This window comes from Marmota monax, unplaced genomic scaffold (genome assembly GCF_021218885.2).
Source record: "Marmota monax isolate L192 unplaced genomic scaffold, Marmota_monax_Labrador192_F-V1.1 WCK01_AAM20220418_F8-fsc00253, whole genome shotgun sequence".
Taxonomy (NCBI): Eukaryota; Metazoa; Chordata; class Mammalia; order Rodentia; family Sciuridae; genus Marmota; species Marmota monax.
The window spans coordinates 1909204-1936536 of NW_026695237.1; the positions used below are offsets into that span (position 1 = coordinate 1909204).

The window sequence follows — 27333 nt, forward strand, 5'->3', positions numbered from 1 at the left end:
TTATCAGTTTGAACTCACAGAATAAGAAATGTTTCTTCCTCTTTAATTTTTTGGGAAGATTTTGGGATAGAGTGGTATAAATTCTTTAAATTATTGCTAGAATTCACCAGTGAAGCCATCCTGTCCTGGGCTTTCCTTTGTTGCAAGATCATTGATTACTGATTCAATAATCTATTTATTGTAGGTCTATTGAGATTTTTCTATTTTTTCTTTACTCAGTCTTGGTAATATTTTTGCTTCTAGAAATTTGGTCACTTCATCTAGGTTATCTAATTTGTTGACAGGCAATTTTCATAGTATTTTCTTATAGTTCATTTTTATTTCTGTAAGGTCAATAGAAATGTCACCACCACTTTCATCTCGAATGTTAGTAATCTGTTCTGTATCCTTACCCTTCTGAAGGCTATCCCCTTGGAAACACAAGCTATGTGCTGCATCTCATGAAATGAAGGTAGGTGAGGCTGTTACTTTAGGGGTTCCCACATCCCCTAAAGCAAGTCCAGACTACCAGTCTCTCATACTGTCAGCTGAATTAGCAAGCACTTCTCCCCAATCACAAAAGAAACCCTTCCTACTGGCTGTCCCAAGAAAATTGTTTTATGGTAATTAATCCAGTAAATGCTACAAACTACATTATTTTCAGGATGTTTCTCGAAAATGAAGCAATTTCATTCATTCATCCATTCTTAGAAAAAAAGAAGGCAGAAAGAAGAAATTAGTTCTTTGGTAAGTAGCAGTGCATCCTCACTTGGCCAACATGGCTGTCCTGAGCTTAGCCACATCTGTCACCACAGTGGCTCTCAACAGGCATCCCAAGCTAAGACCACAGGTCCTACAGGGGTTCTTAGCATACCCCTTGCTTGATATGACCCCAACCCCCTCCTTCATGGAGAGATGGAGTGGTACCCTGGGTAATACATCCCAAGATCAACATCATCATTGACATATCAGAGTTGCATGAGTGTTGACCCCAGGGAGAATAATCACTGAGCAGGGAGACCTATTATGGTTTGAATATGTCCCCTAAACTTTATGTGCTGGAAACTTAATCCACAAAGTCAAAAGTGAATGGTATTTGAGAGGTGCGATCTTTGGAAGGTGACTGAGGTGGATTAATATATGAATTAATGTATTCATGGTTTAATGTGTTATTGTGGGAGTGGCTTTGTTATAAAATTGAGTTTTCTCTGGCTTGCTCTGTCTTGCCAAGTGATGTTCTCCACTATGTTATGATGCCACAAGAAGGTCCTCATCAAAAGCTGAGGAGATGCTGGTATCATGCCATTAGACTTCCCAGCTTCCAAAGCCTTGAAATAAATAAATCTCTATTCTTTATAAATTACCACCTTTTCAGGCATTTTGTTATAGCAACAGAAAACAGAATAAGACAGAACCCATACTCCAAATGGGTGAGATTAAAAAAAGAAGGCCATATTGATATTAGGTGCCCTTCAATGCACATTGAGAAGCTAGCACTGGGGGAGAGACCATAACTTGGGGAGATAGGGCCCAGGATGTTGACAAATGTCACTAGTCCCTCTCATCCTGTCTTATGCTAAAGCTCCTTACACAGAATCCAATGTCTCCCCACCCAGGCTGTGAGATAATCCTGGTGAGTAAGGGCTGTGGCTCCTCCCCTATAACCCTGTCTCCCCAGAAATACTACACAGGTCTGTTGAAACACATGTCATTTTGCTTACAACTTAAGAAAGATCACAGCTGCCCAACCCCTGCTCCCAGTTTGTGTAGACACATTTTTCAATCATCAGAAACATTTACTATGGCTCTGGATGCACAAGGTGGTAGGGAGGTGAGTGTCTCACAGTCTGAACTGGCATCTCACAATACAACCCCCTATGGAAGGCAGTTGGACAATACATCACAGAATTACAAACATACACTCCCATTGACCCAGCAACTTGAATCCTAGTATGTTGTATTTACATAAGTGTGAAATGAAATGCTTACATGTTGCAACACAGTGTATCGTTGAAACATTGGCAAAAACCTAAATCAACTATTTCATCAACAGGCTTTGGGTTAAATAAACTACAGTACATCTATACAATGAAAAATCACATTGCTGTGAAAACAAAGAGGAAGTTTTTAGGAACTGATAAGGAAAATTTTAAAAAATATACTGCTAAATGTAAAAAGCAAGGTAGAGCACTGCATTTATTTACAAATAAGTACCGATTTGGGCATCTATGTAAAGATGCATGAAACTAGTACCTCTAGTTTCTTCTGGGTCAGAGAACAGGGTAGGTGGCTGGGAACAGGTACAAAGACAGACTTTATTCATAGGCTTTTGGAGCCATTGGTTTATAAATTATATAAAAACACTGCATATTAAAAACTAAATTTATTAAAGTAAAAAGTAAAACATCTTGCTCAGAATATCTGAGTTTGGTGTCTCACCATGGCAAAGACAGCAGCTCTGGCTAAACATCTAAAAAATCTTCACCAAAGAGACGATGGGAAAAAAGTCTGGCCCAAGTCACAGAGGCACAATCCTGGACTCCCACCCTAGACTGCTGAGTATGGGCCTGAGGCACCATAGCACCTGAAATGTCTGCTGAAGTCTGGCAACCAGACTTGTCCAGGGAAAGATCACACAGCCCCTGCCCCCATAAACATTTGCATCCCAAAGACTGCTAGCCACCTGTGACGGACTTGGCAGAGTGGCTGGGTATCTATCTTACTGCTAAGGAAGGATGAGTTGTGTAGGAAAGGCACAAATACAACCTGACCTTCTAGGTTGGTTCAGACTAGCCGGGGTCTCCTGGTCACCACTGTCCCCCAAATGCTTTCAATTTCCACTCCTTTTAAACCCATGATACCACTCATACACACCCCTACATCAACCATTCACTACCTGAATGGGACCTCATCACACGAACAGCCTTGGCTTTGGCCAGCTCCAGGACGGTGATCCACTGCTGCCGTTCCACCTCTGAGTTGGCCTTGAGGTGGTAACTTCTTGCCCCACTCATCAGCAAGATACCACAAGACTCTTCAGTATCAATATGTGCAGTGGCCAGGTTGATGGTTCCACGGCAAGTGTGGGCCATTTCACCCTGGTTTCTGTAGAATACAAGAGAAAGCATGAGGTGAGGCTCCCAGACTCAGTGTCTTCCAGACTCAAGAAACCCTCAAGGCACATTCTCAGAATCTCAGACCCTGAGATCTAGAAGAGGCCCTGGAGTCACAATTTGTAGATGATGCCTGTTGAGTCTGATTGGTCATCACTTGGTTGAGAAGAATTCTGAGGCCATGTCTGCCTACAGTGGGCAGAGTGATAGAAGAATGAGAGCCCACAGTGGTGTCATATGCAAGGTATGTCTGCTGTGTTGTAAGCCCTGGCAGAATCAGGAAATAGCAAAAAGGAGTGACTTCTCAGGGTTACACAAAGCACAGCAGGCCTCACTCTCCCTGCTAGAATCTTTCCACTAAGTTTCAGAACCACTGAGTTAGAGCAGGGTGATACTGGATGACCAGAGTCTAAGGGAGGCACCTCCCACTTGGAACAACCTAGGAATATCATCGTCTCTTCTGTTATATCAGAGACCCATCGAGCAAAATTACCACCATTCTCTGGCTCTACCACAGATGAGTTGAAGGTGCTGGCTAGGATTACATAGTGCTACCTCATGACAAGGAACCAAATCTTTTGCTAGTTACAGGATTATGGAGCTAATGGTAGCAAAATAAGGGAAAGTGGAGGTGACTAAAGCATGTGCCATTTCCAACTGTGACTGATGTCTGAAAACTGAGGTCCAACTATCATGACTAGATCTATTTAACTCACTCAAAGCAAACTCTACACAAAACACCAAATCTTTTTTCCATAGAGTGTGTTACAAAAGAAAGAGAAATTGGTCAGCATATGATACTTCCAGTGGCAGGAGTTCATTTGGCAGTTTTCTGCTGTCCTTGAATGCTTATTGATTATTTCTGGCTGTTTATCATCTGTCATGTTCTTTATTCTTCTACCTGTTCTAAAGTCAAATGGTTTTTTATGGTTCCAAGAGATAGGTATGAACCATTTCCCCCCTGGTTTCTGTGGGATGCAAGAGAATAAGACATCTTTTGTTTGAACAGTAGTTTCCCTTTTTGATTCTTTTCTGCTTTGCGAAAATGACAAATAGGTTAAGGAAAGCCCAGCTCTTGGGTCCTGGCATCTTTTGATGAAACGAAATTCACTTTAACTGATAACAATAGCCAAGTTTCCATAGCTGCTGGAAGTCTAATGTTTTTATATTTAAAGTCATTTTAGGGTAGAGATTGTTCAGGTGCTAAATAGTGTAGTGCCTAACCATAAAGGACACTGTGGATTAATTCAAAAAGAAGGACATGGACTACTGATCTAGGCAGAGGGAATAGCAGAAGCAAAGATCATAAGATAAAGAGGAGTTTATTTTTTTATTTTTTTATTTTTTTAAATTTTTTTTATGGTGGTTGTGCTAGGGATTGAACTCAGGGCCTTGTGCATGTGTGGTAAGCACTCTACCAATTGAGCTATATCCCCAGCCTGAGTTTTAAACTTTTGAAGAATAGAAAGACATTCTGTGGCCAGAATATTGAGAATAAAAGAGTGGACAATCTTAGAGTGGTTTTGATTTGCATTTCTCTAATTGCTAGTGATGATGAACATTTTCTCATATATTTGTTGATTGATTGTACATCATCTTCTGAGAAGTGTCTGTTCAGGTCCTTGGCCCATTTATTGATTGGGTTATTTGTTTTTCTGGTGCTTAGCTTTTTGAGTTCTTTATAGACCCTAGAGATTAGTGCTCTATCTGATGTGTGAGGGTTAAAGATTTGTTCCCAAGATGTAGGCTCTCTATTCACCTCACAGATTGTTTCTTTTGCTGAGAAGAAGCTTTTTAGTTTCAGTCCATCCCATTTATTGACTCTTGATTTTAATTCTTGCACCAAAGGAGTCTTATTAAGGAAGCTGGGGCCTGATCCCACATGATGAAGATTAGGGCTTACTTTTTCTTCTATTAGACACAAGGTCCCTGGTTTTATTCCTAAGTCCTTGATCCATTTTGAGTTGAGTTTTGTGCATAGTGAGAGATAGGGGTTTAATTTCATTTTTTTGCTTATGGATTTCCAGTTTTCCCAGCACCCATTTGTTGAAGAGGCTATTTTTCTCCAATGGCAGCTATTATGAAGACAAACAACAATAAGTGTTGGCGAGGATGTGGGGAAAAAGGTACATTCGTGCACTGCTGGTAGGACTGCAAATTGGTGCAGCCAATATGGAAAGCATATAAGGAGATTTCTTGGAAAATCAGGAATGGAACCACCATTTGATCCAGCTATCCCTCTCCTCGGTCTATACCCAAAGGACTTAAAAACAGCATACTACAGGGACACAGCCACATCAATGTTTATAGCAGCACAATTCACAAGAGCTAAACTGTGGAACCAACCTAGATGCCCTTCAATAGATGAATCGATAAAAAAAATGTGGCATATATACACAATGGAATATTACTTAGCAATAAAAGAGAATAAAATCATGGCATTTGCAGGTAAATGGATGGAGTTAGAGAAAATAATGCTAAGTGAAGTTAGCCAATCCCCAAAACCAAAATGCCAAATGTTTTCTTTGATATAAGGAGGCTGATTCATAGGGGGATAGGGAGAGGGAGCATGGGAGGAATGGACAAACTCTAGATAGGGCAGAGGGGTTGGAGTTATAAATGATGGTGGAATATGATGATCATTATTATCCAAAGTACATGTATGAGGACACGAATTGGTGTGAATATATTTTGTATACAACCAGAGATATGAAAAATTGTGCTCTATTAAAAAAAGTGGACAAGAGGAAAATTAAACTAGAAAATCAGGGAAGGGCCAAGTGCAGTGGCCCAGCTACTTAGAAAACTGAGGCAGAAGGATCGTAAGTTCAAAGCCAGTCTAAGCATCTTTTCTTTGGGGAGGGGCATTGGGGATTGAACTCAGGGGCACTCAACTACTGAACCACATCCCCAGCCCTATTTTTGTATTTTTATTTAGAGACAGACGGGTCTCACTGAGTTGCTTAGTGCCTCGCTTTTGCTGAGGCTGGCATTGAATTCACAATCTCCTGCCTTAGCCTCCCGAGCCCCTGGGATTACAGGTGTAAGCCACTGTACCAGACCAGTCTAAGCATCTTAATGAGGATATTTCAAAAATAAAAAATTAAAATTGTTGGAGGTATAGCTCAGTAGTAGAGCATTTGCCTAGCAATCACAAGACACTGGGTTCAAGCACTACAGAAATAAATAAATAAATAATAAAATACAAGTAGGTAGGGACCAAATAAGGTACCTTGCAGGCTACATGAACTTACTTATGAGGCTAAGCAGGAGGATCACAAGTTCAATGCTAGCCAGGGGAACTTAGCGAAACACTGTCTCAAAATACAAAAAGGTCTGGAGGTGTGATTCAGTGAAAGCACTTGCCTAGCATGTACAAGGCCCTGGGTTCAATTTCCATTACCACAAGTAGTAGTTGTAGTAGTTGAAGAAGTAATTATAAAACCCAGGAGTCCATACTGATGTAAGTAAATAATTGGAAGAATAGATAAATGGGTGAAAAGGTACAGATATTCCTTAATAAATGTAGATGGAATTACAGTCATAGAAAAATCACGAAATATGGGGCTGTAGCTGTAGCTTAGTGGTGGAGCACTTGCCTAGCATACCCAAAGCACTAGGCTCAATCCCCAGTACCACATTTAAAAAAAAAAAAAAAAAAGGAGTTCTGGAATTGATTGTAAGATAGAAAAAAACAAGACTTGAAAAACTAGTGAAATTCAAATGAAGTCTGGAGCTTAGGTAGTAGAATTATTATAATGTTAACCTCCTTGTTTTGATCAATTATACTTTGGTGATGTTGACTTCAGGGAAAGCTGCACTATTTTCGTAACTTTTCTATAAATCTAAGTTATTTCAAAACAAAAACAATTAATCCTGCTATCACCTCCTTCCCAGAGTCATAGCTGATACAAAGTCTTAGAGCTCAAATTTGAACTTACCTGTCTTCAGGCTCAGTGACTAGCTTGGAGATAGTCCCAATCAGTGAAGGGCAGAAGCCCAAATACCCATCAGGATCTGGTTCTAGACTAAACTAAATGGAGGCATTTTAAAAATCATTAACCCAAGAGTAGAGTGGAGAGCAAAGCTGAGGGAGGAAGGGAATACCTCCCAGTCTAGATGGGAGATAGAAAGAGTTTGTTGTTTATTTCTGCAGTTCTGGGATTGAACCCAGCACTGTGTGCATGCTGGGAAGTTTGAAACCCATAGGAGGGAAAAAAAAAGAAGGAGGAGGAGGTGAAAAACAGTGCTAATGAAGAAGCCAATGCTTCATTCATGCCAAATTGTCCCTTCATTTCTAGACTTGCATGAAAAGCCACAGTGGATACAGGAGATAAATGGGACAAATAAATCCCCTTTCTGTTCTTCCCTATGTGGACTTCTCCAAGGTATGTTTTCTCCTTGTGAACCTTATAGGAAAGTCCAGGTCCTGAGCAAAAATGCTTGCTGAGTGTATGGTTTGGATCTGGAATGTCACCCAAAGTCTTACGTTGAAAGCATAGTCCCTGCTGTATAAAGTTCAGAGCTTGCAGGCAATGATTGGATCGTAAGGATTCTTACCTTATCAGTCATAGCTGAATGGACTACTGGGAGCTGGGACCTAGTGGGAGGGAATAGGTCATTGGGAGCATGACCTGGAAGGATTTAATTTCTCCAAAACCCCAGCTCCTTCCTTTCTCTGCTTCCTGATTACCATGAACTGATCAGCTTTCTTCTGCCATACCCTTCTACCGTGATGTTCTGCCTCACCAGGCCCAGAGCAATGGAGCTGGCTGACCATGGACTGAGACCTCTGAAACCATGAGTTAAATAAACTTTTCCTTGCTATGATGTTCTTGTCAGGTATTTTGATCACAGTGTTGCAAAGCTGACTAACAAACTGAGTAACCATGGTGTCTCTCTGTAGCTCACTTCTAGATGTGAAATGACATCTAGCAAGGAAATGCACTGCAGGTTCACTTTGATTTGTCCTCTGCCTCACTTGCTGTTGCTGGCTCACTGCTCTGGGACTACATCTCCCAAACAAAGTGTCAGGTCTTTCATCTTTGCCTTGGGCTATGCTTCCCAACCTTCACCAAAAAAAATGTCCAAGGCAAGAAAACAAATGACAAGCCAGCAAGTTTGAATTCAGACACATAGAAAAAGCTACAACTCTGGAGCAAAGCATGTAGGCTGATATGTAACTTTCATTCAATGCTAGCTCAAGTTGACCATGATTCACTTGGTTAATTCCCATCCAACCTTCCATGTTCGAATTCAGCAAGCAATTTCTGTGGGCTACTCTATAAAGGAACCATGCTAGAGACACTAGGATGGGGCGGGGTGTGTGGGGTATAAAGGTAAATATGATACATTTATCTGGCCTCTAAGAACAACCAATTCTGTAAGGTGACAGTGATATAAATTGCAAGTCACTGTTTAACAATGAGTGGAAGGAAATAAATTCAAAATAAATGGGGTACCTGCCTCATGAAAATTCACTTATATTTACCTGCTTTACTGAATGTATGTTATACTCCAATGAAAAGTTGAAAAGAGAAACCCCAGGTGACCTTGATGGACAGCTGAAGGAAATACAATGTGAAATTCCTTAAATAAAAATTTATCAACTTGTGCCAGGTGCACTGAAGCATGCCTACAATCCTAGTGACTCAGGAGACTGAAGCAGGAAGATCATAAGTTCAAGGGCAGTCTTAACAACTTAAGGAGACTCTATCTCAAAAAAAAAGAGCTGGGGATGTAGCTTGGTGGTAGCACATCTGGATTCAATTCAATGCTCAGTATACAAAATAATAATAATAATAATAATAATAATAATAATTATTATTATTATTATTATTATTATTATTTAGAGAGGGCCATGAAGCCAGCCATAATCTTTCAACCTCTCTTAGGTCAAGGGGATGCTGTTAGGATCTTCTCTGGTTGACATAAAGAACCTCTTTTTGTTCATTCTACTGACCTCATCCTGAGGGTATACCATCTAAGTCTCATAGGAAATAATCACTTAAGAAGTGATAGAAAGGTAGAAATTCTCCTCCCTGTTCCAGATGCAAAGACTGGAATGCAGAAACGGGCACCTCCCTGTAGGTCCTGTGGGGACCATGCCCCTACATCAGGCCCACCCACCCACCGTCAGCTTTGCCTTTTACCCACTGGGCTGTGCAGACTTGTCCCCCAGGTTTCATTTATACTCTCAAAACCATCGAAGCTCATCAGATAGCACCATTTGGAAAATTCCCAATATTACAAATGCCTGATGTTACCATCAAACAGAAGCCTCCACTGTGTCATGTCATCTCCCTTCAGAGATGACACTGTCACTGTGAGACATGACATTGTTTCATTTTGCTTCTGGCCTCATTATTTGACAGTTAAAGTTCCCTTGAGAAATGCTAAATAAATTCTGCTATGAGGACATTTCTGATGTAATTTTTTAAATGAAAATAAAATGGAGGCTTAGAAGCCATTCTCCTGGTGCTGAAAATACAATTTTGTGAAATGTTTACCCAAAAAAGATGACAGACAGTAACTTATAAAATACAACATTTTTATCAATGCAACTCACATCTGCAATAGTGCCTCACTTCCTATGGGGACCATCACAAATATGACTCTTGATGTTCACAGGGGCCCACAATGTAAGCAAAGCAGACATTCATTTGTTTAGACATTTAATGTTTAGACATTCGCTTATCTCATATGGAAGGCACATGTCAGAGGGAATTAGCCACATTTTACAGTTAAAAATAAAAAAAAAACAGGTAAGAGATCAGGAAAAGATAAAAGATGAAGCTCTGGCACATAGAACTAGTCAACATCAAGGCCAGAACTAGAACCAGGTTTATTAGCCACCAGCACAGGGCTCTTACCATGGAGAATAGTGGAGTAGCTATCCAGAAATAATGTTTTGGTTTACTTGGTTTTTGTATCTATAACTTACAAGCTAAAACATAATTTCCATGAGATATGGTTCCAGTCTGTCTTGTCCCTATCTTGTCAGAGATAACATGGTAAGAGCTCTGGTGACATGCTAGCAAAGTAAATTAATGCATGAGTGTTACACATAAGCAGCAAAACAGGCCCAGGAAGGTGATCTGGCTCAAACCCAGAGCTCAGTGACACCAATCTAAGTGTCATCCCCACCCAAAGTTCTGCCAAATTCCCATGCTTAAAGGGAAATAACATGATAATAACACACCACCCAATTAGTACCACTCACTGAAAATCCATCAGATCCATTTTATGGTCCCACCAAAATGTTAGAACACCATGTACAACCTAGCAATATTTAAGGTGGTTCCTAAGATCATTAAGTAGAAAGCCTGTCACAGAATATTAAAGAAATGTTTAATCTCTCAAATTTAGGCTGAAAAATGTCAAGTGGAAAATGGATGAACATGACATTTTTCTACAACAAAAATAACAGACTGTGGTATTTTTCCATGTTATTAACGTTTTGGAATGCATGACTGATGAGGATAAAGTCTCACCCTTAACTCACCAAGCAGGACTCAAATCTCCATCATGCCCCCCGTTTCTCTCTCAAATCAATCCACTTTGCTCCAGCTGCCCTCGCTCACCACTGCTCTAAGCCATGGTCATCTCTCATCTAGAAAGTACCCATAGCCTCTTTATCAGTCTCTCTGAGACTCCCTTTACCCCTTCCAGACAATTCCTGCACTGCGTCTTTCTAAAACTTCATGCCAAGCCTGTCAACATTCTGCTTAAACACCTTTCAATTACTTCTATTTCTTTAGAATGAAGACTTACCAGTTCTTTCTGGCTGTCTCGTTCCTGTCTGCTGCTTCCAAGCATACAATGTCCCTATGCCTATGAGCTTGCCCTATACCTATGCTGTTCCCTCTACCTGCATGCTGTTCCCTCCATGTGTACACTCTTTCACTGCCCACTTGTTTACCTTATTCTGCATGCCAGCTGAAATTTCACTTTTTCCAAGAGCTTTTCTTACATTCCCTGCCAAGCTCCTACACTCCTTGGGGTCCCTCCTTTAGTGTTCCTACATATCCTATTTGGATTGCCTTTTAATCTGTCTGACTCAGGGCTAATGGTTGTCTAATTCACTGCTGTATCTCCAGCTGCCAGCAATGTCAGCCACATAGTTCATGTTCAATAAATATTTGTCAAGTGAATCAACTCAATTTTAAATACCTTTAATTTGATCACAAAGACTGCAGCTCTCCAATGAAAACAGTACTTAAATATAAGGTGTTTCTTATAATCAAGATGGTCTTAAAATATATTTGGTAAAGCAACTGTAAACTTCCAGAGTTTATTATCACTAACATTAGCCTAAGATGGTTCCAGATCTCCACAGGGACAAAGGGCAGATGTGTTCCGGAAGCTTTCACTCATGACCTGATGCCCATTAAAAGTCTCACAAAACCTGGATGAGCCTGGGTCCGTCCCCCCACCCACCCCTAGTCACAACAGGAACTTAGGCTACCTTTGCTAAAAAGCACAGACTCTTCACTTGGGCCTCCTGATGCCTGATGGGTAACTTAAAGAAGGATAAAGGCTTGGCATCTCTTCCTTTTTGTGTCTTGAACTTTGTGTCAGATTTCTGCTCAGCTCTGCATGTAGGCATGTTAATCATTTCAGTTAATCTGTGTAAAAACTGATAATTCATGGTTTATTAGCCCTAAATTTCCCTAACATACTTTCTTTCCCTTCAAGACTGAGATACCAAGATAAGGGTAACTAAAATATTTTCAAGATTTGCAGGGACTTTCAACTGCCAGCTTTTATGACATTCTGTTCCAGCCCCTGGGAGCAATGCCTAGGTAACCCCTACCCCCATTAAACCTTTGCCTGGTGTGTTTGTACTTCTTGGCCCGGTTTTCATTTCTATAGTCACCAGTTCAGAAGTCCCTATCTCTGGTATTTGCTCTAAACTGCAGTCACCTTGGATTCCAGGATCAGCGGAGTCTCATAAATAGATCACCCACCCTAAGTGACAGCAATTACTCCATGACAAGAACTGTGGCTGTTCCTCCCACACCCCAAGTAGGAGGAGAAATCATCTCATGGGAACTGGATTGCCCTCTCAAGTGATAAGGACTTCAGAGCCTCCTGGAAAAGTCAGAACTGTGATAATGATCAATTAGACCCTAGCCCCTGTCAGCAACCCAGTAAAAGGCTTATCCTTCTCTGATGTGATGAGCAGCCTAATCTCTCTCTCCCCTCTTCTTGAGGTAACCCCTACCCCCATTAAACCTTTGCCTGGTGTGTTTGTACTTCTTGGCCCGGTTTTCATTTCTATAGTCACCAGTTCAGAAGTCCCTATCTCTGGTATCAAATCCACTTAAAAAATAAGTAATAGCTAAGCAATACATGCAATTAAGTTTTCCTATCCCTGTTAGTCTGAGGAGTTTTTTTTAAATATTTGTTTTTTAGTTTTAGGTGGACACAATATCTTTATTTTATTTTTATGTGGTGCTGAGAATCGAACCCAATGCCTCACCCATGCTAGGGGAGCACGCTACCACTTGAGCCACAACCCCAGCCCCAGTCTGAGGAGTTTTTAAAAATGCTCATCCTAAACACTTCAGCTATTTCTATAGAAGGTTTAACAGTGAGTCTCTTCAATGATATAAAGTATCAGCAAAGAAATAGAAGATTAAAAAAAGAATCAGATAGAAATTGTACAACCAAAAAACATAACAACCAATTTTATAAAAACTCAATAACGTGTTCAACATCAGAAGGAGTGGACAGAAGAAAACTTCAGTTACCTTGAAGATAGAAACTACCCGGTCTGAACAACAGAAATGAAATGGATTGGGACGAAAAAAGTGAACAGAGCCCTGTGACCCATGGGATTACAACAAAAGATCTAACATTCGTGTCAAAGGGTCCCAGGAGAAAAAGAAGAAAGAATGTGGGGCAGGACAAGTATTTGAAGAGATAATGTCTGAAATCTCCCCAAATTTAGCAAAAATATACAAATCTATAAATTTAAGAAGCTGAACAAACAAACTTTTTAGGTTAACAATAACAAGATAAACTCAAAGACATTCATGCCAATATCTATCATAATCAAACTTCTAGAAATTAAAGACAAAGAAAAAAGCTCTTGAAAGCAGAGGGTCAGGAGCAATGCCTTTCCTAGGGAGAAAGCATTTTTTTAAAATATTTTTTTAGTTGTAGTTGGACACAATGCCTTTATTTTATTTATTTATTTTTATGTGGTGCTGAGGATCAAACCCAGTGCCTTGCTGAGCCAGGGAGAAAGCATTTTGAATGACAAAAGATTTCAGCAGGAAACCAGAGAGACCCAAAGGGAGAGGCACAATATTTTTTCAAGTGTTGAAAGAACCAAAATTCTAAATCCAGTGAAAACATCTTTTGGGAATGAAGGGAAAATGAAGATATTGCCAGATGAAGGAAAACTGAGAATTTGCCACCGGCAGATCTACCCTAAAAGAAAGGCTGGAGGAAGTTATCTAAGAAGAAAATGTGTGCCAAAAGAAGGAATCTGGGAACATTAGGGAAGAAGAAGGAATATGAGAAGCAAAAATATGGGCTGTGTCTGACAGTTGAAGCAAAAATTAAATCTCTGTTTACTGGGGCTCAGAATGCGTGTGTGTAGATTTCTGCTAGAAATTCAACCATTCCCATATTAACCAAGCCATTGGGTAAACAAATGTTTGATGAGGGGAAATTTCTGTTATAGAATCATTCCCGCTAATAACTGGAAAAGTGTTGAGAGCCACTGCCCGGCCAGTCAGTATGATGCCTGGCATTTGCCAGAGGGAATGTTTGAAAGGTGACGCCAGCGAACCATTGAGATGATGATTTGAGTTAAGCTATATATAACTGCTGTGATGCTGGATTGATTGTATTGTATATTTGACCTTTACAGTCGGGCAATGGGGCGGCTCTTGCTGCCTCGGGCGCCTGCTGCTTTGGAGTTCTCACACTACTTTGGAGTTCTCCCTGGACTCCTGGAGGGTTCTCGCTGGTTGGGGAAGGTCCGGAGGAGGAATTTCCTGTTGGTGTGGTGAGTGCCTGGAGGAGCCGTGTGGGTGGCGTTAGAGACAGATTCACAGGGAGCATGTGTGGAGTGTGCCTGTGGAGTTTGGAAATAAAGTTTGTTCCTGCTTGAGTGGCTCGTGATTTGTGCCCAGCCAGACTGCGGCAGAAAAGGAATGAATATCATCATTTTACAACCCATAATGAACTAATGGGCCTAGGAAATCATCATAATCACTGTTGATGTGAGCATTGGTAGGGGGCTTGGACAATATGTGCTTCCCATCAAAATATCAGGTGCTCAATAGTAGAGCACTTGCTTGGCATGCTCTGTCTAGATCCTGCGTTCAACACCCAATACCACACACACAAAAAAAAAAATTTAAATAAAGAAAAAGGAAAAAAGCTGATGTCCACAGGGCCGAGTCATAATAGGAAACTATAAAAAATTATAAATCAATGGGTAAATTTTAATACTGATTGAATATTTTATAACATTAGGGAATTACTGTTAACTTTTAAGGCATGTTAATACCATTTTTATTAAATATATTTTGAAAACTTCATCTCTAAAGATATACATACTAAGTATTTAATCAATGAAAGCTGTATCTGAAAAATTTTAAAAGAAAGAAAGTTCAGTCTGGAATTTGCTTCAAATTAAGTGGGGACAAGGAGCCCATCCACTGAACCTAAAGAGAAATCTACTGACACAGGGTAATGGAGACAAGGACTATTCACTATGGACCTCTCCATTTTTGTATATCTTAAAATTTTCATAACAAAAAATAAAATCCCTAATTATTATACTTTAAATCTTTCCCATGTGTAGTTCTGAACAACTTCAGTGATAAAAAGGAGCCTGTGAGTCCCAGGAGCCAGGCCCAGGAATGGGGCTATGTGCCAAGTGTCTAATAAGGAAAAATATGGAGATGGCAGGATCCCTAGGGCACAGGGCTAGATCTATTCTGAGCAAAGTTGTAGGCCTGTAAATCTAGATTCTCCTACACATAACAAGTCAAGATACTTGCCCCCATTTTTTTTTTAATCATCACACAATTTCTGTAGCTGCAGTCACAACCTATAGGATTCTTCGTTCCACAAGTGACCTTTGTTTAAAAATCCAGCAGAGAGCCGGGTGCCTTGGTACATGCCTGTAATCCTAGCAGCTCAGGAGGCTGAAGTGGGAGGATGGTGAGTTCAAAGCCAGCCTCAGCAAAAGTGAAGCACTAAGCAACTCAGTGAGACCCTGTCTCTAAATAAAATACAAAATAGGGCTGGGGTTATGTTCAGTGGTCAAGTGTCCCTGAGTTCAATCCTCCATACCACCCCCCTAAAAAACCCTAGCAGAGAGAAAAACAGACCAAAGAAAATCCAAAACAAGAAAATCAGTTACTAATCAAGAAAAAACCTGATATGTCAAGAATTAGTGATCAGTGTAGAAATAATACCAAATTTAACATAAGATTAATTACAAATTTAAACCCTTAAATTAAAATATGAGCTTAAAGATCTGACAGAGGGTCATATTATTTATTCAGGAATTTACTTCCTCTCTTCGTGGCTTCCAATATTATAGGACTGGCATTAATTTAGATGAAATAATCTGATGTCAAAATGACTCCCACCAAACTTCAATCGACACATAAAGGACAGTTAAACTGTTAAAATATGACAATAGCCTGGCAAAACCAAAGCCCCCTCACTAAGGATAGTTGCAGACTCCCAAAATAGAGTCTGCATTTGAACCCCTCATCCTTGCTTGTCATATTCATTCTTTAATTCAGTCAACATGACATTTAGTGATGGCCTGCTGAGGGCCAAGCCAGGCACTGTGTTTATTTATTTTTTCAGTCTGTAGTTGGCTGAATATGTGATTAAAGAATCTGTGGATACAGAGGACTGACTATACTTCAAACATCATTTTTTGTGTGTGTGTAGTACTGGGAATTGAACCCAGGGCCTCAAACATGCTAGGTAAGTGCTCTACTATTGAGTTATATCCTCAGACCTTTTAAACTTTATTTTGAGTCAGGGTCTGGCTAAGTCAGGCACTGGGTTTAGAATAATGAATGAGATAGACAGGCCCAGGCCTCCATGGGGCAGCCACTGTCCTGGGCCCCCCATAACATCCAATAACGTTGTATCACCCTTCCACCATTTGGAATGAGTGGGGGAAGTCTTATTACCAGATAGGGTACCAATGTTCTGTCAGGCTATTCCCCAAAGAGGTCTTAACTATGTCTTCCTCACTCTCTGGCAAATCTGGCAAATCTAGCCCTGTTTTCCTGAACTGTGACTAATAAGCAGGACTGAGGGGGTTAGACAGGAGGCTCTAGCTAATTAACCACAAAAATCTTTACAGCACAAACAATGCTTTCACCTATGAAACAGTTTACTAAGTACTTCTTCCTGGTTTTCTTCAAACAGGCAACCAGGGCTGCTTACAGATAAGAGAGAGAGAGACAGAGACAGACACAGAGAGAGAGAGAGATATTGCAGCCTTCCCCCGTCCTTAAGCAGGGTTCACCTTGTAACCTAGAAGATAATGTAGGAATTGAGTGTGACTTTGGGGGCAGGCAGGTTACAGTTTCACCTTGCTCTTTCTTGGATCCTTATCCCTTTAGAAAGCTAGTCGTCATGTTGTAAGGATGCTCAAGCAGCCCTTTGGAGAAATCTGCAGTGAAGAACTATAACCTTCTGCCAATACCACTTTGCCAGGCATGTGAGTGATCCTCCTTAGAAGTGGAGCCTGAGCCTCTGTCAAGTCTTTGGATAACTGCAGCCCTCATGACAAATTCACACCAATTTGCTACCCATTTGTGAATTCCTGACCCACAGAAACTGTGAGATCATGTTTATCATTCTCTTCAGCCTCTAAATTTGAAGGTGATTTGTTAATGTAGCAATAGACAACCCACAGAGGCAGCCTCTCTGAATAGGAAGAGTCTAACCATGTAGAGGGGATAAGGCCATGGGATGTGAGACACAGAAACATCCCAGCGAAATCTACTTCAGTTCAAAAGAGGAAAGATTTTCTAAGAAACAACCAACTGGCTTATCTTGGATAGGTTTGCTTTCTGTTACCTTATAAATGTTTTCACAGGCAATTGTTCATGTCACTGAGGCTCTATAGGAATGAATTAACAAACAGGCAGGAGAATCACAAGTTCAAAGCCAGCCTCAGCAACTTAGCAAGGTCCTAAGCATCTTAGCCAGATTCTGTCTCAAAATAGAAATAAATAAATGGGACTGGGGTTGTAGCTCAGTGGTAGAGCACTTGCTTAGCATGTGTGAGTTACTGGCTTCAATCCTCAGCACCACATATAAATAAATAAATAAATAAATAAATAAATAAATAAATAAATAAATAAAAGTATTGTGTCCATTTACAACCAAAAAATATTTAAAATAGTAAATAAATAAATTAAAAGTGCTGGAGATGTGATTCAGTGGTTAAACACCTCTGGATTCAATCTTCAGTACCAAAAAAAAAAAAAAAGGAAGAAAATCCTGCCACATGCTACAATGTGGATGAACCTTGAAGATATTTTGCTAAATGAAATAAATCAGTTTAAAAAAGGCAAACACTGAGGTCTGGGGTTGTGGCTCAGGGGAAGAGTGCTCGCCTAGCATATGCAAGACACTGGGTTTGATCCTTAGCACCACATAAAAATAGATAAAATAAAGGTATTGTGTCCAACTACAACTAAAAAATATTTTTTAAAAAGACAAATACTATATGATTCCATTCTTATGAGTTATCTAAAGTAATCAAAGTCATAGAAACAGAAAATAGAATGATAATTAACAATCGCTGGGGAGAGAGGGAAAAAGGAAAGAAGTGTTTAATAGTATCGAGTTTAAAATTCACAAAATGAAAAATTCTTGAAATCTGTTTTACAACAACATGAATATACTTAACACCAAAGAACTGGATATTTAAAAATAGTTAAGGTAAAGCTGGGCACAGTAGCACACACCTAAGTCTCAGCTACTCAGGAGGCTGAAGAAGAAGAAGCACTTGAACCCAGGAGTTCAAGGCCAGTTTGGGCAACATACCAAGACCCTTTAATCTTAAAAAAATAAAATAAAAATTGTTAAGATAGTTTTATGTTACATGTTTTTATCATTTAAAAAAATCACATGGAGGGCTGGGGTTGTAGCTCAATAGTAAAGCTCTTGCCTAGCACATGTGAGAGACTGGGTTCTAGCCTCAGCACCACATAAAAATAAATAAACAAATAAAGGTATAGTATACATCTACAGCTAAAAAAATATTTTAAAAAATCACACAGACACTTCTCAGAAGGTGATATACAATCAATCAACAAATATATGAAATGTTCAACATCTCTAGAATTAGAGAAATGCAAATCAAAACTACTCCAAGATTTCATCTCACTCCAGTCAGAATGGCAGAGCAGCTATTAAGACTATAAGCAACAATAAGAAGGATGGCGAGGATGTGCAGGAAAAGGCACACTCATACATTACTGGTGGGACTGAAAATTAGTGCTACCAGTCTGGAAAGCAGTATGGAGCTTCCTTGGAAAACTTGGAATGGAACCACCATTTGACCCAGTTATCCCACTCCTTGGTTTATACTCAAAGGACTTAAAATCAGCATACTACAGTGATGCTGTAGTATTTATAGCAGCATAATCACAATATTAAACTGTGGAACAAAACTAGATGTCCTTAAATAGATGAATGGATAAATAAAACGTGTTATATGTACACAATGGAATATTACTCAGCATTAAAAGAGAATAAAATCATGGCATTTGCAGGTAAATGGATGGAGCTGGAGAATATCATGCTAAGTGAAGTAAGCCAATACCAAAGAACCAAAGGCCAAATGTGCAGATACTGATCCATAATGGGGAGGGGAGCATGGGAGTAATAGAGGAAATCTGGATAAGGCAAAGGGAGGGAGGGGAAGGAGGGGGGATGGGGGTAAGAAATATGGTGAAATGAAATGGACATCATTATCCCCAAGGACATGTATGAAGACACGAATGATGTGACTCTACTTTGTGTACAACCACAGAAATGAAAAATTGTGCTCTAAATGTGTAATATGAATTGAAATACATTCTGCTATCATATATAACCAATTAGAATAAATAAAATAAATAGAAAAAAATCACATGGAGAACAATGACAAAAAAGTGGGAGAGATTTGATTTTTCATTATCTTTACATTCCAGAGGATATTGTAACCCTGCAATAGCTAGACAATGATTTTTAAGGATGTAATTCTATATATGGCTTCATAGTAACATTTTTTGTATGATAGTTGATAATGGAAAATCTGGGACTGAGAGAAACGCCAGGATTCAGGAAAAGCCTTGGTAGACATTTCTATGTTTCTTTCATTTTCTATCCAGCAGCTAGAAAAATGGACCCCTAGAAGAGACAAAATGTAAATTAGATGAGCCTCTAATTCAAATATATTGATTATCAAAGTTTTGGTGGGGAAGAAAGTTAGGACAGTACAATAACAAAGAGCAATAGCTTTGAACTTAGCAGACCTGGGCTTGAATTTGGCAAATCAAATTATTTGTGAAATCTCAGACAAGTTTCTTAATCTCTCTAGATCCTTATCTCCATTGGAGCCCTGGACACCATCTGCCTACAGCCCTATGAGGAGTTTGAGCTGGAACAGTCCAGTCAAATATTTTCTGAATTTCTAAATGACAGAAACTGAGTAAGACAATAAAATCATTATCATTGTTTTAAGCCAACAGATAACTGAAAAACCTAGTGCATATGGACAACCAACCTTGCCAACCATTTCAGAGTTCACAAAGGAGCAACTAGCCTCCTGTGAGGCCTCCAGAGCCAGCATTTCTGCTACACAGTCACACAGAACCCTGCTGAGAGGGTGCAAGGCAGGGGTTGATTTCTTCTGAGCAAAAGAACAAAAACAAAAACCAAGAGAGAGGTCCCTCCAATGCTCCCTGGCTGCCTTCACATGGGAGACTGCTCATGCAAAGATCTCCAAGTGGGACAGGACAATTGCTAAACCAGGGGAGTTATGGGAGGGATACGCTTGTTGATGGGAGAAGGACTGCTTCCAATGCTAAAAGGGGAGGCTCCAGTGGTGTGGTGGAATTTCATTAGATCTAGAGTCAGATCTCAGCTTAGCCACACACTAGCACAGCCACTGCACTAAAACAAGGGCTGGCTTTCTCATCTGTACCCAGGGGATACTATATGTCTTTATTCTGGAATGTCATCAGATGGGATGACACATATATATGTACCTTAGATACCATTAAGTGCCACTAATTTGGCCATTGTTAAAATCAAGAACAGAACAGGGAAAAAATAGAGGGTACTATTACATTCCAAAATTTTCTGTCATGTATTGAATTTTTCTTTGAAGAACCAAAGACCTTAAATCCAGATAGAATGGCTTTGCCTGACCCATGAAGACATGGAGTAAGATAGGACACTTAGGTTTGTACCTCTGTCTCCCCTCTTCTCAAAGATTTTTGCAAATCAAGGTAGATTGATGTCAAGGAAAACTTCTGTTTTCCTATGCTTCACCTTGGCCAGCCTGCCAGTTGCAGTACAGTGCTGCACAGAAATGATAATATGAGCAAAGCAGTACTCTCACTACTACTCAGGTTAACTGTCGATCACTTACCAAGTTGGTGTCATCCAGGACAACCTACTTAACCTTCTAAACCATCCCTCTACCTCAAATGTGAGAATAAAATAAGAAAGATTTATTTATTCTTAGGCTATGGTAAGCATTCAAAAGGATTTATGACCCTGGGTATCTTCTATCATTCCAGAGAGAAGTTTCAATGGTTGCCCTGCCCTCTGCTGCCCGGGAATGGGGGCGGATGCCAGGGACACTGTTTGGGGGATACTCACAACCTCATACACGGACAGTTGGGGCCTGTCTGCATGTTTACCTACACAGCTAAAAATTGGGCAGCACTCAGTAACTAGCAGTTTGAAGCTGAGGTCTCACAGGAAACCTTAAATTAACCAGTATGTTCTGGAATTTAATTTAACTGACTTTTTAATTTTAATTGAGTTAATTTAATCGATTTTATACACTTGAAAATCTTCCTGAAAAAAAAGTAAGTCTGAGTTTCTGCCAAAGTTCAGGAACTCACCTCTGTGACATATGACACATGGAGGATATTCAAGGGACATGTTTCTAGATGAATAAATATGAGAATGGAGAGCTGGGGTTATGTCAATAGTGACTCCAAGATACTTGCTGTATGTTAAACAAAGTGATAGAAAGAGTTACATGTAGTTGAGCCTTAGACAAAACAATCATACATTATGTACCCTAGTTTCCCCATCTATAAAATGGGGGTGGTCAGTTCCTACCCAGTCATGAAGTGAGTGAGATGGAGAAAAACAAGCACCTCCCAAACCACAAAGATTCATGAACATATCAAACATAATTTCCTGCAGTGTTCTATTCCTGACCAATGTGTTTGTTTTCATTTCATACAATGTGCAGAAGGCTAAAAAGATTGCTAAAGCTCATGAAACTAGCCATCTACGTCTGCGGGAAGCCATTGGTGAAATGTATGTGAACCAAATCAGCATGGAAGAAGTTGGATAGGAAAGTCTGGTATCTGGGAACTCCCAGCAGCAACTCTGCTGGCTTGAGATTGCCCAGTACATGTGACATCCTATTCAGCTCTGCCACAGGATTCCCACAACACTGGAGATGAGTGTGACCCATTAAGAATCAAACAGGCTACCTGCCCTGTCCTGTTCTTGCGAAGATGTTTCTATTGAGTCCTTTTGATCTGTTCCTATATAAATAAACCATGTGCGGGCTCTTTCTTTGTCAGAAGCTGCACCCCTCTGGTCAGCTTGGCCCGTCGCTGCCCCCACTCTGAAAACATATTTCTGGTGTCTTGTGTTTATTTTGTAGTACTATTTTCTTAGCTTTCATTTCATAGCCAGCCCATCCCTCCTATAGGAACCCTTTCCCTCGCCCATGCAAGATGTGGGTGAGACATATCCTTACTTTTTTCAGGAGTCCACAAATCAACAAATGTCCATCTGTCCTCTTTCAAGGGCAAATAGAGGAGGTAGGAAGACAGGAGTACATTTCAGTTCAACAAGCACTTCCTGGGTTCTTCCTCTCCCTGCCTATGTACTCTAGGAGCAATGATGTCATCCTACCAGGTGGGAGGAAATGTCATTTTTCACTATTGGAAGAGAAGACCAATCATTTTTTAAAACTTGTGAGTAATGGAAAAGAATCAAGTATCATTCTGCTTTTTCTGTGTGAACTGAATTATGAGTAACCAAATAATAAAAATAAAGATGAAGTGACAAAATTAGGCTAATCTAGCCAAGTGTAATAACATACCTGTAATTCCAGTGACACTGGAGACTTAGGCAGGAGGATTGCAAGTTTGAGATCAGCCTGGGCAACTTAGTGAGAACTTGTCTCAAAATAAAAAAATAAAAAAGGGCTGGGGAGGCAGCTGCCTGTTAGAGTTCCCCTGGATCCCTATATTCAATCCCCAGTATTGTAAAAATAAGAAATAAAAAATAAAGAAAAGTATTAGACTAATCTAAGATAGATTATCACCAGCTGCTAACATCACAAAAAGAGAAGTTCCAGACATCATGAATTTTTAAAAAATATTTTTTAGTTGTAGAGGGACACAGTATCTTTATTTTATTTAATTATTTTTATGTGGTACTGAGGATCGAACCCAGGGCCTCGCACATGCTAGGCCACAACCCCAGCCCCAGACATTATGAATTTTTGATGGAAGAACACCCACTGCCTGATCAAGTCTCCAGAACCATCTATCAAATTAAGGAACTACATGGGACAGAGGAACATGTTAACTGACCAAAAGAGTACAATCAGCAAAACTCAGATGGTGGGAAATTCTATGAGTGGACTTTATTTGAATACTAATACAAAGAAATGTGTTTTTTTTAAACCCAATTAGGACATTTGAGACTTGAACTGTGAACTGATTATATAGAGAATTATTGTTAATTTATTTTAGTGGAAAAATGGTATTATGAATATATTTTATAAAATCCTTACCCTTTAGAAATACATAATGAAACATTTATAGGTGAAATATATTTGAAATTCACTTCAAAATGATATGAGGGGGATTGAGATGAAATAATATTGACCTAGAAGTGAAAAACTATTGAAACTGGGCAATACGTGCATGGGATTTCAAAATACTATTATCTACACATGTGTATGTTTAAAATTTGTCATAACAAGTAATTTTAAACATAAATGAATAGAATCAGCTCTTAATGCCCTTATGTATCCTTGGCTTCTGCTAAGCCTAAAAAAAAAAAGGCTAAAAAGTCAGATCATGTGTAACTCCAAGAGAATGGTCACTCCATTCTGGCAATTCAGGGACTCCCTCTGGGCTACTGCAAGCTGCAATGTTGAGACTTTATAGTGTGAAAAAGATCAACATAACAACATGTTTTATTTTTTCTTTCTTCTTCCTTTCTTTCTGGATTGAACTAAGGCTATCATGTGTCTAAGTACACAACTGTATCCCTGAGCTGAATCCCCCTCCCACAAAGTGTGTTTTCTATAAAAATACTTCTTCGAAATTTGAAAATCTGCTAAGATAAGGCACTATGTCCAACATCCCAGAGGACACTACACTGAGAAAACATAGCCCCTGCTCTGGTGAGGAGGAAGGAAACACTGATCTAATGGAGTGAGAAGAAACAAATACCTAGTTATCAGAAGTGTGTGACCAAATGACACAATACACAAAATGGTACCCAGAGGAAGAAAGGTTCCTCCAGATGACTGCTAGGGAAGCCAGATGGGTCTGTGCTGTGATGACCCTGGAATTAAGACCTCCTGGCTAGGATCTCAGCAGCAACGAGGAGGCATCCTCCTGGCTGAGGGATGGCCAGTGTGAAATCTTAAGGGTAAAATAAAAGACAGATGGCTTGTGGAGGGGGAATAAGGCAAGTCAGGTGGGGGAAGAATCAAGGCCAGGTGAAGGGGAGAGACAGGACAAAAAGAGGTGGGCACCTGGCTTGGAAAGGAAGCCTGGGGTTAGGGCTGCATCTAGTAAACCAGAGAAGCCACCCATTGTATTATAGCAGCATCCACTGCTGCTTCAAAGGACAACACAATCTGGCAACTTCCTGTGCAAGCTCAGCAATGCCATCTGCCCTCTTCTTGGTTTCAGGCAGTGGCCCAGCAATACAGATAAAATGGTATGAGTCAGGATTGTTAAACTGGTGTTAAAGGTACTGAGCTGTGGCTGAGCATGTGATAAGGTGCCAGAAGGAGGGGAGCATCACTGAGTGATCAGAACTCAGAGAACTCTTAAAAGTGGAAACAGACACGAGAAAGCATCACACATAAAAGAAAAAAACATACAGCACCAGTGTGACTCCAAAACTCATTTATGGTTTATTCTGTTGGTATGATTATGAAAGGAGCCTCTCAAAGTCACATCTCTACGTGGTGACATCTGGTATGTGATTCAGCACACATCAAGCTGCCAATTTCAATTTCTTTCAGGGGTGTTTCTTACCATCTCCTCCTTCCCACATGTCAGTATCTGGGATAATTGTCCAGGAAACAGGACCAGTGTATATTCACTGTTGTAAACATTCCAGACTGCTCATAAGGCTCAAACCTGGATCAACAGACACCCACCTAAGGAAGGTACAAAGTTCAGTAACAGCTGAAGAATTAAAATTGGACATTCTACCAAAGGCACAAAAATACTGGAGAAGAGAGAGGTTCATGTGGTAAGTGGACTCCAGTCATATGCAAAAACTGAGCCTCCAAAGTGCCTTGGCCCTTAGATCAGAAATGAGTCTCCGAAGCCAACCACATGGCCAGAGGCTTCACACAGAGGACACTCTGCTTACAGAGCTGCAGACGAGGCTGTGTGTGGACACCCTGTAAGAGTGGGATGTGGCTTGGGCTGATGGGAAACAAGAAGTCACTCGGTAGATTGCCACTCAAAGTCAACTGTAAGTACTCACTCTCCTTGAACCAGGGTGCAGTGTTAGCCCTTATCCTGACTGACATCCTTGAACTCTGCAAGAAGGAGGGAGATCAGATCTGTTCAGAAAAGAGTTCACATAGCAAGCCTGAGACTGCTCCTCTTTTGAAGGGCCTGCTTCCAAGACTAGCCCTTGGCAGGCTTCTGAACTTTGGATTTCAGGAGGGTCCCTGATGATCACTAACCAATAAGGGAGGCTCACTGTGCCTAAGCCAGTTACACATGCCGTTTGTGTTGAATACCTGCTTTCCTTCTAGGAATCTGGAATTTGGGTACATGCCAGGCAGAGGGTGTCCATGTTATCAGCCCCCAGCAAACATCTTTGGTTCTGGGTCCCTAACAAGTCTGCCTGGTTGGCAGTGTTTCACCTGTGTTCTCACACTTGTTGCTGAAGGAGTAAGTCTGTCTGTGTACTCCAGTGGAAGAATATCCCTGAAAGCTTACACTGTGGGTATGGGTTTTCCCTGGACTTTGTCCCATGCCTTTGCCTTTTCTTCATTGACTTATGTTTTGTTTGTATCCTTTATTATAATAAAGCATAGCTGTGGGTACAACTACATACTGAGTTATATGAGTTATCCTAGTCATTCTTCAAACCTGGGGTAACCCCAGTTCACCTCAGTAAGAACGTGAGATGGGTGGAAATCTATGCATGAGCTGAGTAAGAAGACTTATGTTTGAGCCTGGTTCTGTTAGTGAACTTCTACTTCTTCCTCTATATAAGATAATGACAAGGCTGCCACTACTTCACTGAAACTGGAAATCACTCCCAATACTTAGAGTATCCAGAGATAGTACTATTATGCAATAATTAAGATTTTAGGGCGGAGGCTTCATCTTTAATCTGTGGCCTGCTTCTCACAGAGTCATGCACATGTAACACATTCCAGGCAAACAATCAGATGCATAAAACTAATTTAAAGAGCTATAAGATCATGAAACATTAAAAACTTAATCTCTGCTCCCCATTCCTGTAATCACTGCCAACTTAAAAAGTGACAAATCATTGAAGATATACACAGACCACACATCCAAACACTTGTAACTCTGTGGAAATATAAATGGAAACCACAGGAATAAGCTATTGGTCATCAAGTAGCCTATTTGCAACTCACTCAAACCGATCAACATATCTGTATTTCCTGTCACTTTTTTGGCATTACTGGCTTAATCCTGCAATATCCAATTTATCTTCTCAATCTTATTGCAGTAAACAATTATGAAACTGAAGACAAATTAAGAAAAAAACTATTTTGGCATTAATACATTTGTCTTTCTAAAATTCCATAAACTCACAGGCAATTCCCATCCATTCACTCACCCATTCACAGACTAAGCAAGCTACAGAGAGTGTTTCAGTGGCAAAGCACCATGCTAGGCTGTATGTGGAATTAAAAGAAGATACTGAATTTGATCATAGTATCCTTTTGACACAAAGTTGTCTCTATAGGTGTCCACAGACACATCCTGTAAACTGTAAGAGAAGGAAGACCTGGTCCTTGGAGCAATCAAGGACCACTATAGATATTTCAAACAGGAGGAATTTAATGCAGGAATCTTCTTACACAGGAGATGAGACTGTTAAAAAGAGAATTCTAGAGAAAATGAGACAACCTCAGGACCTTTGGGTTGGGGAGCTAGTACCACAGCAGGGATGCATTTGCTGTCTAGGTTAAGTAAATGGGAGCTGGGACATCAACTGAGCAGAAGGCAAAGCAGTACCATGATGTGGCAGCAAGGATGCAAAGGAGGAATTAGGGGAGAGAGACAGGCAGGCTTGGAAAATCTATCTGATGTGAGATGAGAGAGAGAGAAGAAGCAGTAATCATGACTCAGAGGTTTTCAGCTATTCATAGAAAGAGGAAAGTTAGGAGGAGGAGCAATTTTGTGGGGAAAATTACAATTCATGTCACCAGAACTTGCTAAGAATGTTGGTATGCATGATGTTCCTTCACAATATACTGCTAGTTCATTTATCACCTATTTGCAACAACTCTGTGCTAAATGGTAAGCAAATATACTTCAAACCAATATTTATACATTATCAACCAGTGTGTTCCATTTCAGTTTCCTAATAGACTCCTAATATGAAACACTGATATTTTAAATTAAAGCTGAATTCAATATAAGACCACCTCCTGTGGGAAACTCATTGCCTTAACCTGTAGACTGGCATGCTCAACTTCACATTTTGAGGGATTCTTTTTTGCAATGGA

At 40.1% G+C, this 27333-nt stretch overlaps 1 protein-coding gene across 2 annotated transcripts in view; it reads right to left on the minus strand.

The window, feature by feature from the left end:
* Osbp2 (oxysterol binding protein 2) overlaps positions 1-27333 on the minus strand; it is a 187093-nt gene that overhangs the window by 154283 nt on the left and 5477 nt on the right. For both annotated transcript variants that reach the window (XM_046439512.2, XM_046439511.2), the window contains exon 2: positions 2876-3084. In XM_046439512.2, coding sequence (XP_046295468.1) covers positions 2876-3084 — 209 coding nt within the window. The remainder of the gene's footprint in view (positions 1-2875; positions 3085-27333) is intronic.